The following is an 18,440-nucleotide window of genomic DNA, read 5'->3' as shown; positions in this document are numbered from 1 at the left end:
CAAGCCACTGTGCATGGTGTGAGTTGTTCTTAGCAGCTCACCCGTGTACACGTTTGATAAAGAAAGTAACTTTGTCTCATTGTGTCTTTATTTCTCCTGGGTCTTTTACAGAGTTTTCCCCCAACACTTGAAAAAAGTAATCAGATTACAGTAACGCGTTACAAGTAACGTGTTACTGCCCATCTCTGCAGTTAACCATCTTGGGAAAGAGCAATACAAAACATTCTATTTAAGGCCTGTGACATCAAGATTCAGTTAAACAACAATTATAACTAAACAATTTGAGGTAATGTTAGTTTCTATTAACATTGAATTAGGTTACTGAATTGGCAAACACCTTCCTATTAACATTACCCATTTTACCCCAATAACTAAAGAATTTAGCACTTGCAGGTCAAAACCTTTATTCAAGAGACGCAAAAATAACATTGATACAGTGACTGTCAAAAATTACAGCACTGATCATACTGTGACATCTTGGTTCAAAACAGCACACTTAGAAATATTCAACGTTCTTTACTTCAACCGAATGAAACTGAAAATACCATATCCACATATGGGATATTTAGACTGTATAACTGTTCACGCTACATCTCTTCACTAGTAAAAGAAAGAAAAATACAAACAGAAATTGAAAAATGCTGCCAAACAGACAAACAGAGAACTTGTACAGAGCAACAGGAAAAACAAACAACAACAACAACAAAAAACCCCAGCCCTGTCACGTTATCCAGATCTTGAAGAACTACTATACCCTCGATGATGATGCCAACATCATAAAAGTCATTGCCTGGCGCATCCTCTGGAGACAGATGTTCATTGTGGTTTTCTCAATCTGTGCAGTGGCCACAGTCAAGTCCTGGTTAAACACAAAACATTTCTTTAAGATTCCTTTTTAAACTCTCTAAACCAATGCAAGCAACATAGTAAATAGCTATAGCCAAAGAGTGGCCTGCCATGCTGCCATTCATGGTCTAACAGAGTTTCTAAGAGAGAGTGAAAAACATAATAATTTAAAATGCTTTACATTAGTTTTTGTTAGAAAGACATCAGAAATCCAGGTTATGTCACTCAGAAGATGTTAGAATTTAGACTTTCAGCCTCACAATTTGGTTAGCTGTTGGTCAGTTGGTCATTTTTTTTCAAACAAAAGCTAATGTAAATATTGGTGGGATTTTCCTTTGTTCACTAGAATGACAAATTTAAAGTTTTTTCACACTGATGTGACCCCTAATACAGGGTGGGGGTGGGGCCTCAAGGGCCGGTGGCTGACTTCACTACCAGGCCTCATGTGAACTTCAAATTATTAAAGACGACTACTGGTCCTAACCAGTCCAATGAGGATCAAGTGGATAACTAAATGCATTTTTAAATGTTGCAAAGCCACAATCTACTCATAAAACACTCACCATGAACTCCTGCACCAAGATGTTGCAATTGTCTTTCACACAGATGTGGAGCACTTTGATGAGGGCCTCCCTTCGAGCATCAATGTCATCCTTAAGTATAACAAAGAAAACAGAGATTTTTGAACTTTTTAGTAGCACATAAGAAAATGATCCCAGACAAAAACTCTTGACTTTTTAAACCAGTCAACATGCAACACCAGCATCTACAAAGCAATATCAAAAGTTCCTGTTTGACATTAACTTTATGGATATATAGTTTCCAGAACATATATATAGGGACCACTGTACAATAATTTACAGTAGCACTGCTGATATATAAAATGGTGAGTTTTGAGGTTGTCTTCAAACACGTGCATTGTACTAGAAAAAGGTGTTTGAAGGATTAAAAATGTAAAAAGTAATGACTAGTTTATATTTATGAAAAAAACCTTTATGCAGAAAAAGTAGCAAAGAAATAAAAACATAACACATGGACACTTTTTCCACAAACAAGCTGAAGAGATGGATTTTTTTAATAAACCCATATTGTTAAAAAAAACCCACTTAGAACCAAATTTATTTATCAGCTGCATGAATAATAAAAAAACACAATTTCGTTTTAGCTGTCAAAGTCGATTTAACTGAAGTTACGTGTTTCCGGTTACTGTGGAGGTCACGTGTTTCCGGTTAGTGTGGAAGTCGCAATATGACGCTTCCCGGTGGTTGCAGCCAGACGCTCTTGAAAAAAGGGGGCGATCCACAGCCGCTCACTTTCTGACTACCAGTTTGTCTAAGGACATTACCTTGTGACTTAGGTGGGTAGTGTCCTTATGAGCATCCTTCCCCTGAATTCAGACACAGCAAATGTTCTGATCCCATAGGAGCGCTAATTTTGAAATAACGCACCACGTGATTACGTTGCGCAGCTTAGTCACGTGGCCGCACAGCAAAAAAATCGCTGCAGAGCTGGGTAAAGGGGGCGGAGCAAAGTGCGTGTGCAGGAGAGGAGTCGAGCAGAGACAGCTGCTTTTTCGTGAAACGGGAGTAAAGTAGTAAACTTACAGGAACATATACAACTACCTACTTTTCAATCGATACCTGCATCGATCTGCCCACCGTTGTCTCTTGGATTGTAGCTTAATCACAGAGTTCTCTCGTTTGTGAGCTCATCTAAAGGTAAGCACGGAGCTAACTTTGATGTGGTTTTAGTTTATGTTGAGTTTTTCTCTAGTGAGAATAATAGATTGCTTACTATACATTGAAGTTAGAGAGACTGTCGCGTTTGTGATTGCTTGCAATATTCTAATATGGCGGTTGCTAGAGGGTAAGAGTACATATAGAAAAAATTATCTTGGAATATGAACAAAAGAATGGAGTGCAGGGCAAGAGAACAGCCAACCCCCACCCCAGGACATGAAGCCACGGGTAGAGCCAGGGGGAGGGTAATCAGCTTTTCTTCTGACAATGCTGTCTGTCTCTTCTCGTCTTGTTGAGAGCTCAGTGGATCTGAGTTCGACTACTCCGCCTATGCTGCACTGTCGATCCACTGAGCGCAGCACACGCTAGCAAGACAGAAGCTAAGCTTGTTGCAACCAATGACTGTGTCACTACCCGATCCGTACCGGAAACCCGATCGGTACTAGTGATGGGTCGTTCGTGAACGAAATGGCTCTTAGAACCGCCTCTTTGACGTGAACGACGCGAGCCGGCTCCTTATCGCGAGTCGTCACATGTTTTTTTTTTTCCTTTCTCTCAACCTCTCTCTAGCACTTTTTTTCGCTTCACTCCGCACGCGAGCTGTGTGCTTTACGCTGGGAAGAGGGGGGAGGGGCGGTAGTTACACTCAGCACAGGAACAGAGCCAGAGGGAGAGAAAGAGAGCCAGGGACAACAACGTCACATTAGAAAGGTATAGTAATCATCCACAACTATTTTCAGTTGCAGATGATAAAGGATTCAGAAAGTTTATTCATGCAGGTCCATATGACAGAGAATGTGCATGTTCTTTTAGTTTTCATATTTTAATTTATATTTAATTGTGTTGTGGTTTGCAGTGTTTTGTGTTGTTTTACTTTAAATTTGTAAAAGGAAAAAGCTGAAAATTTAATTAGTTAAAAGTTGAAATGTGAATAGTTGATTTTTGTATTATATGATTTATTTATTACATTTTATGTGGAGTGAATAAATAAAAGTATATTTACGGTGGCCCCTAGAGACAAAGCACGTACAAACTTCAAATCACGTACGAACTCTGAAGCACGTACAAACTCCAAAACACGTAAAAACACGTACAAACTCCGAAGCACGTAAAAACTCCGAAGCACATAAAAACTCAAAACACGTACAAAAGACAACAGAAGTGCTCCAGGATGCTAGGTGCAGTGTTGAGCTTTTGTTACCTAGTGGCTACACAAGCCAGCAAGTACCAACGACCGGATTTGGTGTGTGGTAGTAACAGGTAAATGAACATTGTTTTTAAATTATTTGAATATATATGAGTACCTGTGTATAAATACACAAGCAATACACATATGCTTTCATGCTTTCAATTGTGTAATTTAAGTGATCTAGTAGCTCTGCTTTGGAAGTTCAGTTCATGCTAGAAATGTGTTTTGGAGTTTGTACGTGTTTTGTCTCTAGGGGCCACCGCATATATTTATATATAAACATATATAAATAAAACCACTTTTTTTTACGTTAGTAATTCCTTTTGTGCATAATTTTATATTATTGTTAATAATAAATAAATTAAAGCAACAAAACAACCTGAAGAGCCGGTTCGGAGCCGAAAGACCCGGCTCTTTGTAGTGAGCCAAACCGAAAGATCCGGATCTCTAAAAAGAGCCGGAAATCCCATCACTAATCGGTACCCCGCATGCGCAAATCTTACGTCACTTCCTCTCTTTGCGACATTCAATATATTTGAATGATGCGGTTAGCGCCCAGTTAGCTCCTAGCATTTCTCAACAGCTCTGCCTTCTTTTCGACTGCCCGGGACATTTAAACAATGGATAATCCGTATACAAAGAAATTCATGCTTTTCTCCTCAACAGAGAGCGTCCCCCGATTGAGCAACAGCGCCGTAAAATAAGAAGAATGGCGCCTAATTACAGAGTTAATAATGCAGACTTTGTAATATCTCACGTGTAGATTCATCAGCCAGATGAAGTGTTTACTGACAATTGACAGTGATAGCGCACATCATCATCACTATTCCAACAATTCTCTCCTCACAGACAAGCATAAACACACTCGACTATCGCTAAATCAGATTTAACACACGTTTGTAATGACGATAATTCAGTTTATGATAGGGTTTTTTCGCTCGGTCAGCAGGTGGCGGTATCCTCGTACACTGGGGAGTAAACTGCCATTAAACGAACAGAAGAAGAAGAAAACATCTGCACATGCGCGGTACGGATCGGGTAGACCCGATTTGTACGGTCAGACTTTACACATGCGCAGTAAGGATCGGAGAGTCTTAACATCTTAACAGATACTCTGACCCATAACTATCGTAAAACGCTACGACCGGAAGTAGAAACCTTTCGCGCATGCGGGGCACCGATCGGGTTTCCGGTACGGATCGGGTAGTGACAGACTGTATAAAACATGGGACGACACGACAGCTCCCCAAAAACGAAGCCAAAATGTCTCTACCGACCCCTGGTGTCTGGCTGCAGTATAGGTCATAAACCCCGCCTCCTCCATGTTAGCGGATGGGACTGGGGTCAGACTATAATAAATTTATTCTCCTCAGATAATTTTTTTCCAAAGATTCTTTCTTTTGTTTTCAATAGTTCTCATCACGCTGATTGATGTCCAAGGGGTCTCCTCTCCCATAAGTCTGATTCTAATTCCTACCGTGGTGATGTTAAATTGGGGTGAAACGTCATCATTACAGCTTTGACTGGCAGCTGCAGTCACGGAGAAACTTGCGTATCTCTGTTCGGGAATAGCAGATAGAGCGAAGGCTCTGAGAGGAGGGCCAGCGTTTACGCTACGAAAACACGACCGAGTGTTTTAACCTGACAGCCTGAGGTGTTCTTCAGTAAACTGGACTACCCGACAGAAGGACCCGAGGCCCTGCTGCACTTTTTCGGTAAGTTAAACGTGTTTGTAAGCTAATCCGTAATTACCGTCCTTAGCTCGGTCCTGAGACCTAGCTAGCTAAGATGAGGACTCGGCTGTCAGGGTTCGTTTAGCTAACCCATGCAGGTGAATGAATTTACCCTGACTAAAGAAATCAAGAGAAACGCTCCGGGCTGCTCAGTCACTAATTACTGTTACTGTACTTTTATTACAAGTATTATACTGTAAAAGCAACAGGCTGCATCCTGCTTCAGCTCCTGTGCAGAGCTGATTATTAAATATGTGCAAACAACAGCATGTTTTCAGTTTCTTGCCACATCTGTAAAGACAGTAACTTTTTTTGAAAAAAAAAAAAAAAGCTTGTACCTAGAGCTGGGCGATAGAACGATAACGATATGTATCGCGATATAACTTTTTCTCGATAGAAAAATTAAACTATCGCGATAGACCTCGCCGCTCTTGTCCTCTTTAAAAAAAAAAAAAAAAAAGAGGTCAGCCAATCCAAATTAAGTAGCGCAGAGCCGAACCAATCACAGCCGCAGCGTCACGTCACGTGACTTGTTACGTACAGCACAAGTGCCAAGCCGCACATGTGTGTTTGTTTGGGAAGCAGCCAGCCACCGTACCGCCCGGGTAATGGAGGAAATGAGTGTGCCGACTAGAAAAATCAATCGAGCGTGACCGAAGGTTACCGAAAAGAAAACAGATGAAGGTTCCAATGCCGGAGAGATTGTCGAACGGAAGAGCCATAGAAGTTCCGTAGTGTGAAGGTATTTCGGCTATTTCAAGTCTGACAAAAAACAGAGTAGCGTGCACTGTAAATTGTGCCGAAAGCAAGTCTGGAAATACAATAAACTGGTGCATGCGCTACATCCACACGTACCCGGGTATTTTTGAAAACGCAGATTTTTCTATGCGTTTGCACCTTTCGTCCACACGTAAACAGCGTTTTTGGTCACTGAAAACTTTTTGAAAGATTTTTGAAAACTCAGTTTTTGCATTTACGTGTGGACTAGAAAAACGGAGAAAACGCAGCGTCAAAGGTGTGCGCATTTTTTGACGTCACACTGTGCGCCACGTTATTGTTTCGGTGAAATGAATTTCTACAATACTGTTAATTCTACTCTCTGCAGTGTTTAAATGCTTACATATACACACAGTTACTGTCCCTCCACACATACGACTCAGTTCTGCTTCTATGCCCCAGCTTTGTTTACTTTTTCCCACCGAGGCTTCTATACTTCTGATTGGCCAACATTTCTGCACGGTTAGGAATCTAGCGCCACCTGCTGCTTTGGCATGTTCATAGCAGCATTTTCCTTCATTTCTGCCTTTATGTGTGGACGGGATTATTTTTTAAAACGAAAACGGAAAATCTCCGTTTTCAAAAATACGTGTGGACGTAGCCTCAGTCTCTGACTGGAAGCGCTAATTCGTCATTCGGCTTTTGTCAGACTAAAGTAACTGTTAAAACTGTTTGAAAAGCTAAGCTATATAACAAGGAGAGATTGAGAATTTCCTTTTAGTTCTCAGTTTATTTGATATTGACAAAAGTTAGTTTGTTTTACAGAAGAACAGACAAAATTGACTAAGATTTATTTTTAGAATTAATATTTTGTTTCTAAGTGGAATTGACAATTTAGTAGTCTGTTTCGTTTGTTCTATTTTGAAACTTAAACGCTTTAGCGGCTGCCTTTTGTGTAGTTTGTAATATTTGCCTTTATTTATCTGAAAAAGTCTCATGTTCCTTAAGTACATCTACCCTGTTGAACTTATTATGGGAAACAAATATTTAAATAAAAACAAGCTGCTGATTATTTCACATTTTACTTGTGAGCAACGGCACATTTAAATCTTAGAAATATAGTTATTTGGCTCATATCGTGATAGATATCGTTATCGCCTGAAATGAAAAAAACATATCGTGATATGAAAAAATCTCATATCGCCCAGCTCTACTTGTACCTTGAAGCTCCTCATTACTCAGGAACTATGGATTAAAGTACTGTAGTGTACTGTAATACTGGAAAAAATGTAAGAGAACAACTTCAGATCCTGAGTGTGTGAGGACAGAAGAATCAGCTTTATTTCAATTTTGAGGGATAAAATTTATATTTGAGTTTGATGGTTCTGTTGTCTTTGTGATTACAGGAGCTGCCCTTAGATTCAGACCTTAGCACCACCCAGTGACAGCAGACAGATCATCCAACATGTTAACTGCAAAATGAACTGATCAAAACAGTACAAAGGTAAAGTACCACATGTGCTGTAGTGAAAGCTGCAGCTGTTTTATTGATAAAGTTAAAGATAAAAAACCTAAAGGATTAATCACTCATGTAACTGTGTCACTATATATCAGCATTAACAGGACCTCAGTTTGGTGTTTCACAAAGCTGCTGATCTCAGACCTGCACAGCTTCCGTTTTAAACGCTTGATGTACTCAGCTGCACGAAGAGCACGTTTGAGTTTCTCTAACACAATTAAATAAAACCTGATGAAGGTCAAAGGTCGTCACTTGTTTGTTGAGCTACAAACAGTTTTTTGCACATAGTGTGTTATTTACCATAAAGTGATGCAGAGTTATTCATACCAGAGTAACCAGAGAGGATCATATATTTTTAAATATATAACTTTCTACAGGACTAAATATAATATCTTTATGTAAAAGTCCGGAGCCTCTGGGGAGTATCTGAGTATTTATAACATTACACAAACCAAAGGTCTCCATCACAGTGTTCATGAAACGCTGGGTTTATCCATCTTCTGGGGCGGGCCTACAGAGGAGCTCTCAAGGTTTCCCTGTGAGGGAGCTGCTGGTGAAGATCATGAGTCTTGCTTGATCAATGCGATGAGCTTCAGTGTTCCTGGTGTTTCTTAAATGAAGCCTCTTTCAGTGGGTCAACAGGACTTCTGGCACAGGACAGCTGTGATGAAAGAAAGGGAAGAAGTTTCTCCAAACCTCTGGACCCAGAAACCCAGCTTGGTCCTGATGGTCTCCCTCACTAGTTTCTCTCCAGGGTGAATGTAGCTGTTATACATAATACGGATTATTATTAAATGAAAAAAAAAAACACATTAGACTACACTACTGAAACCTTCGGCTGCTGTTTTTAAAGTTTCCATGTTACCAGGCTGTAGACTAGAGATTTAAACAGTTTCAGATCGATTACACTCAGTCTTAAATGTTAAAATCTCAAAGGACAGCATTATATTTTTGATATTAACAGTAACTCTGGGCCTCTGTAGAGTGTGCAGATGATCTCATCGCTGTCTAAAAATGGTTAAAAAAAACTAAGGAGTGCTGATCCTTCAATAACACAGACTATTAGAGTAACAGGTGTGTAGCATCGCTAACTAGCTAGCAACAAGCCTCCAACACAGTGCGTATGCTAGTGGCTAATCTAGCAAACGAATTAACAACAGAGCGATTTTAGAACTATAAGATGTTAAGCTGTGTGTCTTTTCTTATAACAGTGACATGGTTGTATTTACCTTAATTAAACGAGTCGTCAGTCGCGGTAAACCAGCAAAAAACTCGAGCCACAGGTGCTACGTAAAAAGTGTAGGGGGCGTGTTTGTGGTCATGTCCAGCGGGTGTGTGGGCGGGAGTGTTACACAGTCGCTCCACCTCAAGTCATTACTGCGCAGACTCTGGCTCCAAATTTGCAAGATGGCAGCCTCCACAAACGGGATATTTTGGCTTCATTTTTGCACAATGGGAGGAGGCGGTGTCGCGTCGTCCATCTTTTATACAGTCATTGGTTGCAACATAGCAAATTGAACCTTCCCCACCCTCATTCAGATCTGGACGTTGGAACTATTTTGGTCTTCATGTGACATATGACTCTGAAGGTATGCGCGTCATGGACAAAAGTAAAACAGTATGTCGGATCTGCCACGCAATGCTCAATTACATGGGTGGGAGCTAGTGTGTTAGTGCAGTTTGCTCGTTAACGTGTTTGCCGTCCAGCCCCACGCACGGGGCGATCCGCGGTAGCTCGTTAACGGAGATTTGCCTTGTTGTGGCGTTAACGTCATTTCAGATTTACGCTGACAGCACTAGTGGGAACACAACGAATATGACTGCACATTGACGCCGACATCATCCTAGTGCAAAGACAAGTGAAAGCAGACAAAAACAACAAGCACGCATGCTACAAACTTTACCCGAGTCATTTAGACAGCCGTTAGCACATGATTCTCCTTATGGGGACCTGATATGTTTAATATGCTGCTGAGAATATAGCCCAGAAGAAGCGTATAGTATAGCTTTTATTTTGGAAAGAGCCATTTCTCTGTAATAAACTCTCTTTTCCAAAGATGAGGGATTTCTCAATCAGATTTATTTTTTTATTACTTTGTTTCAGCAACATTAAATTTAAAAACTGTACTTTTGAGTTTAAAATATATATTTATAATTTTAATAAATGACAAATTAAAAATGCATGAACATTTTTTTTTTGTATCGAAAAAACATCGAACCCTGACACCAAAGTATCAAACCGAACTATGAATTTTGTGTATCGTTGCACCCCTAGTGTGTGTGTGTATGTATGTATGTATGTATGTATGTATGTATGTATGTATGTATGTATGTATGTATATATATATATATATATATATATACACACACACACACACACATATACTAGGGGTGCAACGATACACAAAATTCATAGTTCGGTTTGATACTTTGGTGTCAGGGTTCGATGTTTTTTCGATACAAAAAAAAAATGTTTGTGCTTTTTTTAATTTGTCATTTATTAAAATTATAAATATATATTTTAACACAAAAGTACAGTTTTTAAATTTAACCCTAACCCTTGTGCGTGTTGTTTTTTAGCTCGTCATATTGCAGCCACAGAAATTCTTTTGTCCATGAAACCATAAAGCTGCACTTTCTTTTTGCCTTATAGTCTGATTTGTCATAACTTCTCCGTTTTGTGGTAAGCTTTTCTTTGGCTGTCACTTCTTCACCCTGACCTGTCTTATTTGGCTCAGCAGAACTAAAATATATATCTGTCTGTGAAGGTTCTCAATCATCCAGGTCATCGTAGTCAAATGTATATCCTGCCGCACTCACATAAGCTCAGCGATTCTCTGCGCGATCAACCTCTCACATCTTTAAGCTGCGGGAGATTTCACTTGTCATGTTTGCATAGTAAGCTAACAATTAATAAGACGATGTCAGAGGAATTGGTGCACAAATTATCATCACTCACAGATCAGTGCTGTCGCTCTCTATACACAGTTCGCGCGATTGCAAAGTGAAAGCAAAAAACAAGCGCAAATTCAAACACGATTTCAATATGTCACATATTGACAGTGGCTCACCGATGCCAATGACATAATTACCCAGCTACATTTCTGAAAGAATGCAAAAGCACTGACATATATTTTTCCTTCCTACAATAGCCCGACAGGCAGGGCAGAGATATTGCGAGCCCTGTATCTGATTGAGGAATCACTCATCTTTGGAAAAGAGAGTTTATTACAGAGAAATGTCTCTTTCCAAAATAAAAGCTATACTATCCGCTTTTTCTGGGCTATATTCTCAGCAGCATAAGGAGAATCATGTGCTAACAGCTGTCTAAATGACTCGGCTAAAGTTAGTAGCATGCTTGCTTTTTTTTGTCTGCTTCCACTTGTCTTTGCACTAGGATGATGTCTGCGTAAATGTGCAGTCATATTCGTTGTGTTCCCACTAGTGCTTTCAGGTTAATCTCGTTGAAATGACCTTAACGCCACAACACGGCAAATCTCCGTTAACGAGCTACCGCCGATCGCCCCGTGCATGGGGCTAGACGGCCAACACGTTAACGAGCTAACTGCGCTAACACACTAGTTCCCACCCATGTAATTGAGCATTGCACGGCACATCCAACATACTGTTTTACTTTAGTCCATGACTCGCTTACCTTCAGGGTCATACGTCACATGAAAACCAAAATAATTCCAAACGCCAGATCTGAATGAGAGTGGTGGAGGTCCATGTTAAAAGGAGAGCTTAACTTCTGTCTTGCTAGCTTGCCCTGCGCTCTTCCTTCTGACTATGCTGTCTGTGTTGAGCGCTCAGTGGATCTGCGCTGGACAGTGCAGCCTAGGCGGAGTAGTCGAACACAGATTCACTGAGCGCTCAACACAGACAGCATCGTTAGAAGGAAAATTGATAAAATAAATTACAAATGTTGTATTGTTCGATACATATGCGTACCGAACCGAAAGCACTGTATCGAACAGTTCAATATCGATACGAATATCGTTGCACCCCTAGTATGTATATGTATATATATGTATGTATATGTATATATGTGTATGTGTGTGTGTATATATATGTGTATGTACATGTGTGTGTATATATACTTCTTTTTTTGCTGATTAACAGGAGACGAGTCTGGTGGTGCAGGAGAGGAACAATTTCAGCCATTTGGACTCAGCTCAGCCACTACAGTGGAAACAATGTCTTCAACACAAAAGGTGAGAAAAGTATTAGAGTTTTCTGTTAAGAGCTTCCATCCTGGGCTCCTCCATATATACCAAATTTACATTCAAAATCAGAAACCACAGAAGTCACAAGAAAATACAAAGATCATATTTTATCTACACACATTGAAACAACAATATCATCAGTTGAACTCAAAAAATTTTTATGACATAAAAGATTTTCTCTGCTGATCAATATTTCCTAATGTCATTTTAATTGTACCTCTCATTGTGCCACATCATTGTAATGTGACACCATCACCAGAAGGTGATGGTAACACACAAACAAGGTGTTTGTTGACATGTTTGATTCCACCAATGGAGGGAGTTTCAGTTTGTTCCAGGGGCCCGTTCTTCATACCTCGCTAAGTAAGTTAGCTGGATTTGATTGTTGACGATTTCGCGTGAGCTTGGATAGTTCGGTTCCCCGAAGCTCATCCGGGACTTGCTGTCATAGCAACAGAGCCGTAAGCGTAAACCTGCTCGGGAGCAGGTTTACTTTATGTAAACAGGATTAGATCGCGGCCACGCAAGTATGTCCGCTTCATGTATACGAAAGCAACAGCGATATTCCACCACTGTTTCACCATAAATAAATAACATCAATGTAACTAAAGATAATGCAGCACTTGATCCTTTTATTGATGTCACACAGATACATACAGGTCATTTCCTAAAAAAGGGAAATGTACTATTAACATTCTATTACATGTATGTGATTATTACAGATGTAATTCATATTTCAGAGTAGTAATTGTAAATTACTTTGTGTAATCAAGATGAGAGACCACGGCCATAAAAGCGAAGGTGGATTTGGGAAGTCTGTCGCAGCCATGTCCTGTTCGTTTACGCGAGCAACCCATTGCGGAAGGTGCAAGATTGATGAGGAGAGTCCTCAGAATTCAGCGTATATTGCGGGATAGACAGGATCCTTTAGCTCAGCGCGACAGTGTGCTCATAGAGAGATATCGATATTCCCGTGAGGGTATTATTTACTTAACCAACTTGTTGACGAGGGGGTGCAGGACCACCACCTGTCTTTTTTTGCTCTGCCCTTTTCTTGGTTGCTGTTATGAACAAACAAACAGATTATTTCAGGGTCTCTTTCCAAGAGACGAAAAGCAATATAAGTGATAAATATTACCATTCTGTAGAATATTCTTATATTTCACTTTTACTTGTTCCCATGTTCTAGTGGGTCCTGTTGTGGCTCTAATGTGAAAGGGGATATAATATAACATATTATAATATAATATAATGTAATATAATATTGGGTAATATAGTGTGATATGATAAATCTACCCTACCGCCTACTGGTGTTGGCCAGAGGGGCCGATGGCGCGATATGGCAGCCTGGCTTCTGTCAGTCTGCCCCAGGGCAGCTGTGCCAGCCATCCAGCTGTACTAATCGTCAACAGCAGGTGTGTTCGGAGAACCGGATTAGCGAGCTCAGAGTTAGCGCGATGATTTGGTCTTGGATGTGTCATTTGATCTTGGATGTAGTAAGTGACGTACGAAGAACGGGCCCCAGGACTGCATTTCACTCACTGCCTCTGTTTGTATCTCTTTCACTGCAGGACCAACATGGAGCAAGAAGTCAGCGCTCTCAGGAGGCCGACAAACCTCACAGAAGAAAGGGAGAGAAAACCTACAGCTGTGACTTTTGTGGAAAGTCTTTTACCCAGGCTGGAAGCTTAAAAACTCACCAAGTCATCCACAGTGGAGTTAAACCTTACAGCTGTGACTTGTGTGGAAAATCTTTTGTGCAGGCTGCACACTTAAAAAAACACAGAATCATCCACAGTGGATTTAAACCTTACAACTGTGACTTGTGTGGAAAGTCTTTTACTCTGGCTCAAAACTTAAAAACACACCAAGGCATCCACAGTGGATTTAAACCTTACAGCTGTGACTTGTGTGGAAAATCTTTTCTGCAGGCTGGAAACTTAAAAATCCACAGAATCATCCACAGTGGATTTAAACCTTACAGCTGTGAGTTGTGTGGAAAGTCTTTTACCCAGGCTGGATCCATAAAAATACACCAACTCATCCACAGTGGAGTTAAACCTTACAGCTGCGACTTGTGTGGAAAGTCTTTTACCCAGGCTGGATCCTTAAAAAGTCACCAACTCATCCACAGTGGAGTTAAACCTTACAGCTGCGACTTGTGTGGAAAGTGGTTTACCCGGGAAAGAAACTTAAAAACACACCAACTCATCCACAGTGGAGTTAAATCTTACAGCTGTGACTTGTGTGGAAAGTCTTTTACCCAGGCTGGTGATTTAAAAAAACACCATGTCGTCCACAGTGGAGTTAAATCTTACAGCTGCGACTTTTGCGGAAAGTCTTTTACCCGGGCTGAAGGCTTAAAAAAACACCAAGTCATCCACAGTGGAGTTAAATCTTACAGCTGTGACTTGTGTGGAAAGTCTTTTGCCTGGGCTGGAGACTTAAAAAAACACCAACTCATCCACAGTGGAGTTAAACCTTACAGCTGTGACTTGTGTGGTAAAGCTTTTGGTCAAAGTCGAAACTTACAGAAGCATCTAGTTACCCACTCTGGAATTAAGGCGTACAGCTGCGACTTTTGTGGAAAAACTTTCAGTGAAAAAAAGTACCGAAATATTCACCTACGCATTCACACTGGAAATGATCTTTCCTACTGTGATCAGTGTGGGAAACTGTTTACAACCGATGCACAATTACAAATACACATGTTTACCCACACTGAGGAGAGACCTTATAAATGTGACCGGTGTGAGAAGACTTTTAAATCTCCACATTACCTGAAAAAACATCAACAGATCCACACCAGAAAGTAACTCTACAAGTGCAGTTACTGTGAGGAAGTATTGATTTTTTATCTTGTAATTTTAACCTGATTGTTTGGAACAAGTCTGATCAGTAAACCTATGGAGTTATTCTGAATGAACTGTTTTGGAAAATGAAGAATCATTTTCGCTCGGTATGCTGAGTGTTTTAATGTAAACAGTAAAACGTAATTGGACATTGGTAGAGATCACTTACGCTGTCATTGTTTAGAAGCAGAGCAACACAGATGGATCCAGTTCTCAACCCTATTGTCACTGTGGTGGTGGGAAAACGTTTCTCTGTTACTTTTGTGGAAAAACCTCCAATCATCAACGGGACCTAAAACCACATCAACGTAGACACACTGGAGACAAAATGAACTACTGCAAAGAATGTGGGAGAGGTTTCCACACACCAAGTGCATTAAAAATACATGAACTATTCCACAGTGTGTTCAAAAAGCACATCTGTGACCAGTGTGGGTCATCCGTCACCACTGCACATGAGCTTAAAGAACAAGAATAAGCAAATCCACACAGTAGAGACACCATACAAGTAATCAAGCCTACTAAAGATGAATGCATGGACTAGTTTTTCCAGGTCCTGGTGAGACATCAGATCTTTTATCCTTGATATATTCTTGAGGTGATAGTAAGCTGACTTTGTTATTGTCTTAATGTGTTTTTCTAAGTTTAGGTCTGCATCCATCATTACACCCAAATTTCTCGCCTGGTTTGTGGTTTTTAGGTGTATAGATTGAAGTTCTCTGGTGACCTGTAATCGTTTTTCTTTGGTGCCAAAGACTATTACCTCAGTTTTGTTTTTGTTTAGCTGGAGAAAATTGTGGCACAACCAGTCATTAATTTCCTCAATGCATTTACCAAGAGCCTGTACAGGGCCTCTGTCTCCTGGTGACATTGTGATATATATGTGTGTGTCATCTGCATAGCTGTGGTAGTTTATTTTGTTGTTCTTTATAATCTGTGCCAGTGAGAGCATGTAAATGTTAAACAGAAGGGGTCCCAAGATGGAACCTTGGGGAACTCCACATGTGATACTTGTCTGCTCAGATGTGAAGTTACCTATTGATACAAAGTATTTCCTGTTTTCTAAGTATGTTTTGAACCAGTTTAGTACAGTTCCTGAAAGACCTGTCCAGTTCTCCAGTCGTTTGAGTAATATGTTGTGGTCAACTGTATCAAATGCTGCACTGAGATCCAGTAAAACTAAGACTGACATTTTTCCACTGTCTGTATTCAGACATATGTCATTAAACACTTTGGTCAGAGCAGTTTCAGTGCTGTGGTTCTGTCTAAAACCTGACTGGAAGGCATTGTAGCAATTATTCTGTTTTAAGAAGTAACTGAGCTGTTGAGAAACTGCTTTTTCAATGATCTTACTTAAAAATGGGAGATTTGAAGTGGCAGAGTTTATGCTGCTGACTTATAGGTCTGAGTTGGACACCTTCCTTGTGGATTTTAGGAAGTCCGTAAATGCAGGGTATCGCATTGTCATGTAATTATTATCCTTAGTATCCTTATTTTCTCATTATATTGTTTTATTCACTTTAATCATGAAGGTTTGTAAAGCAAGGCCACTTTTGACTCATAAACTAAGTGCTCAGCCAGACTGCAAACAGGAAGTGTAGAGCTGTACAGCATATTAATAAATACAGGAAGCCAGACAGAATAGAGAAACTTTGCCATATAAACAATGTTTGTATCGAAACTGTGACGTATAAAGTACCAAAATAACACAGTTTATGATTCTAATGTTAGAGATCCTGCAACTGGTGTTTGGGCTGTGCAGGGGTCTCTGTCTTCCGGAAGATGATTAAATAAAAAGAAATATAAATGTTTTAACACGCTATGAGTCTGATTTCTCTAGTAAGTAAAGTAAAATTTTATTTATATAGCACATTTCTAGATAGACATCACAAAGTGCTTTACAGATATAACAGATTAAAAGACAAAAAACAAACAAAGTTAACAAAAAGCAATTTTAAAAAGGTAAGTTTTTAGCTGTTTTTTAAAAGTAATCAATGAATCAACGGATCGTAGGTCCTCTGTTCTATCATGGGGACAAAAGAATCGGGGTTAATAGCATCCCCTGGATAAAGGCGGTGATATGTAAGGCGGTCAATCATTTTGTCCTTTTCAAGGTAGAGGCAAGCTATAACTTTCTTTTTGTAGCTGCTTGTGGGGTCTCGGTTTAAGGCTCCATAGGTATTGTTGTCACTGAGGAGAGTAGTGATCTTTGTGTGGTAATTGTAGTGTTTAGGACCACGGTGCATCCTCCCTTATCAGCTGGTAAAATAGTGATGATGTGGTCTTTGCTCGGGGAAGTGACGGCCTTCTTTTCCTGTATTGTGAGGTTGGACGGAGGGACTTTGGCACTTGAGAGAGTGGCTGAGACATTCATCCTGATTTGCTCTGCTTCTGTCTGTGATAATTTATTAATCCATATGGTGGTTTCTGTGGCTCTGATGACATCCACTATGGGCAACTGTTGTGGAGAAATGGCAAAATTGAGTCCTTTGGCTCAAGGTCGTAGATTTAGTTTTGGCATTGGTGGGGACGGATAATTCAACCACCAAACCCTGCCCTTTTTCTTTTATTTTCTTCTATTTTTTTCCTTGGCTTCGTGATAAAAGGAGAAATATACAGTGGGGCAAAAAAGTATTTAGTCAGCCACCGATTGTGCATGTTCCCCCACCTAAAATGATGACAGAGGTCAGTAATTTGCACCAGAGGTACACTTCAACTGTGAGAGACAGAATGTGAAAAATAAATCCATGAATCCACATGGTAGGATTTGTAAAGAATTTATTCGTAAATCAGGGTGGAAAATAAGTATTTGGTCAATAACAAAAATACAACTCAATACTTTGTAACATAACCTTTTGTTGGCAATAACAGAGGTCAAACGTTTACTATAGGTCTTTACCAGGTTTGCACACACAGTAGCTGGTATTTTGGCCCATTCCTCCATGCAGATCTTCTCGAGAGCAGTGATGTTTTGGGGCTGTCGCCGAGCAACACGGACTTTCAACTCCCGCCACAGATTTTCTATGGGGTTGAGGTCTGGAGACTGGCTAGGCCACTCCAGGACTTTCAAATGCTTCTTACGGAGCCACTCCTTTGTTGCCCGGGCGGTGTGTTTTGGATCATTGTCATGTTGGAAGACCCAGCCTCGTTTCATCTTCAAAGTTCTCACTGATGGAAGGAGGTTTTGGCTCAAAATCTCACAATACATGGCCCCATTCATTCTGTCCTTAACACGGATCAGTCGTCCTGTCCCCTTGGCAGAAAAACAGCCCCATAGCGTGATGTTTCCACCCCCATGCTTCACAGTAGGTATGGTGTTCTTGGGATGCAACTCAGTATTCTTCTTCCTCCAAACACGACGAGTTGAGTTTATACCAAAAAGTTCTACTTTGGTTTCATCTGACCACATGACATTCTCCCAATCCTCTGCTGTATCATCCATGTGCTCTCTGGCAAACTTCAGACGGGCCTGGACATGCACTGGCTTCAGCAGCGGAACACGTCTGGCACTGTGGGATTTGATTCCCTGCCGTTGTAGTGTGTTACTGATGGTGACCTTTGTTACTTTGGTCCCAGCTCTCTGCAGGTCATTCACCAGGTCCCCCCGTGTGGTTCTGGG

The 18,440-nt window shown here is 40.4% G+C and overlaps 1 protein-coding gene across 5 annotated transcripts; it reads left to right on the top strand.

The window, feature by feature from the left end:
* The first annotated feature begins 2,278 nt into the window (after positions 1-2,278).
* Positions 2,279-16,607, top strand: LOC146673292 (uncharacterized). Of its 5 annotated transcripts, XM_085401777.1 has the most exons (6): positions 2,281-2,564; positions 3,156-3,296; positions 5,188-5,489; positions 7,631-7,728; positions 11,866-11,957; positions 13,541-16,607. In XM_085401777.1, the coding sequence occupies exons 5-6, from the start codon at positions 11,940-11,942 to the stop codon at positions 14,783-14,785; spliced, it is 1,263 nt and encodes a 420-aa protein (XP_085257903.1). In that variant the 5' UTR covers positions 2,281-2,564; positions 3,156-3,296; positions 5,188-5,489; positions 7,631-7,728; positions 11,866-11,939; the 3' UTR covers positions 14,786-16,607. The 5 variants fall into 5 exon arrangements, with proteins under 5 accessions (XP_085257907.1, XP_085257903.1, XP_085257902.1 ...); XM_085401776.1 differs by lacking the exon at positions 3,156-3,296; XM_085401781.1 differs by lacking the exons at positions 3,156-3,296; positions 5,188-5,489; positions 7,631-7,728 and adding an exon at positions 8,375-8,498 and having other exon boundaries at positions 2,279-2,564.
* Positions 16,608-18,440: the final 1,833 nt, after the last annotated feature.

The sequence above is a fragment of the Rhamphochromis longiceps genome, linkage group LG3 (assembly GCF_057381845.1).
Source record: "Rhamphochromis longiceps isolate RC_006_pf linkage group LG3, R_longiceps_female_GT1.1, whole genome shotgun sequence".
NCBI lineage: Eukaryota > Metazoa > Chordata > Actinopteri > Cichliformes > Cichlidae > Rhamphochromis > Rhamphochromis longiceps.
This window is presented reverse-complemented; position numbering and strand designations above follow the sequence as displayed.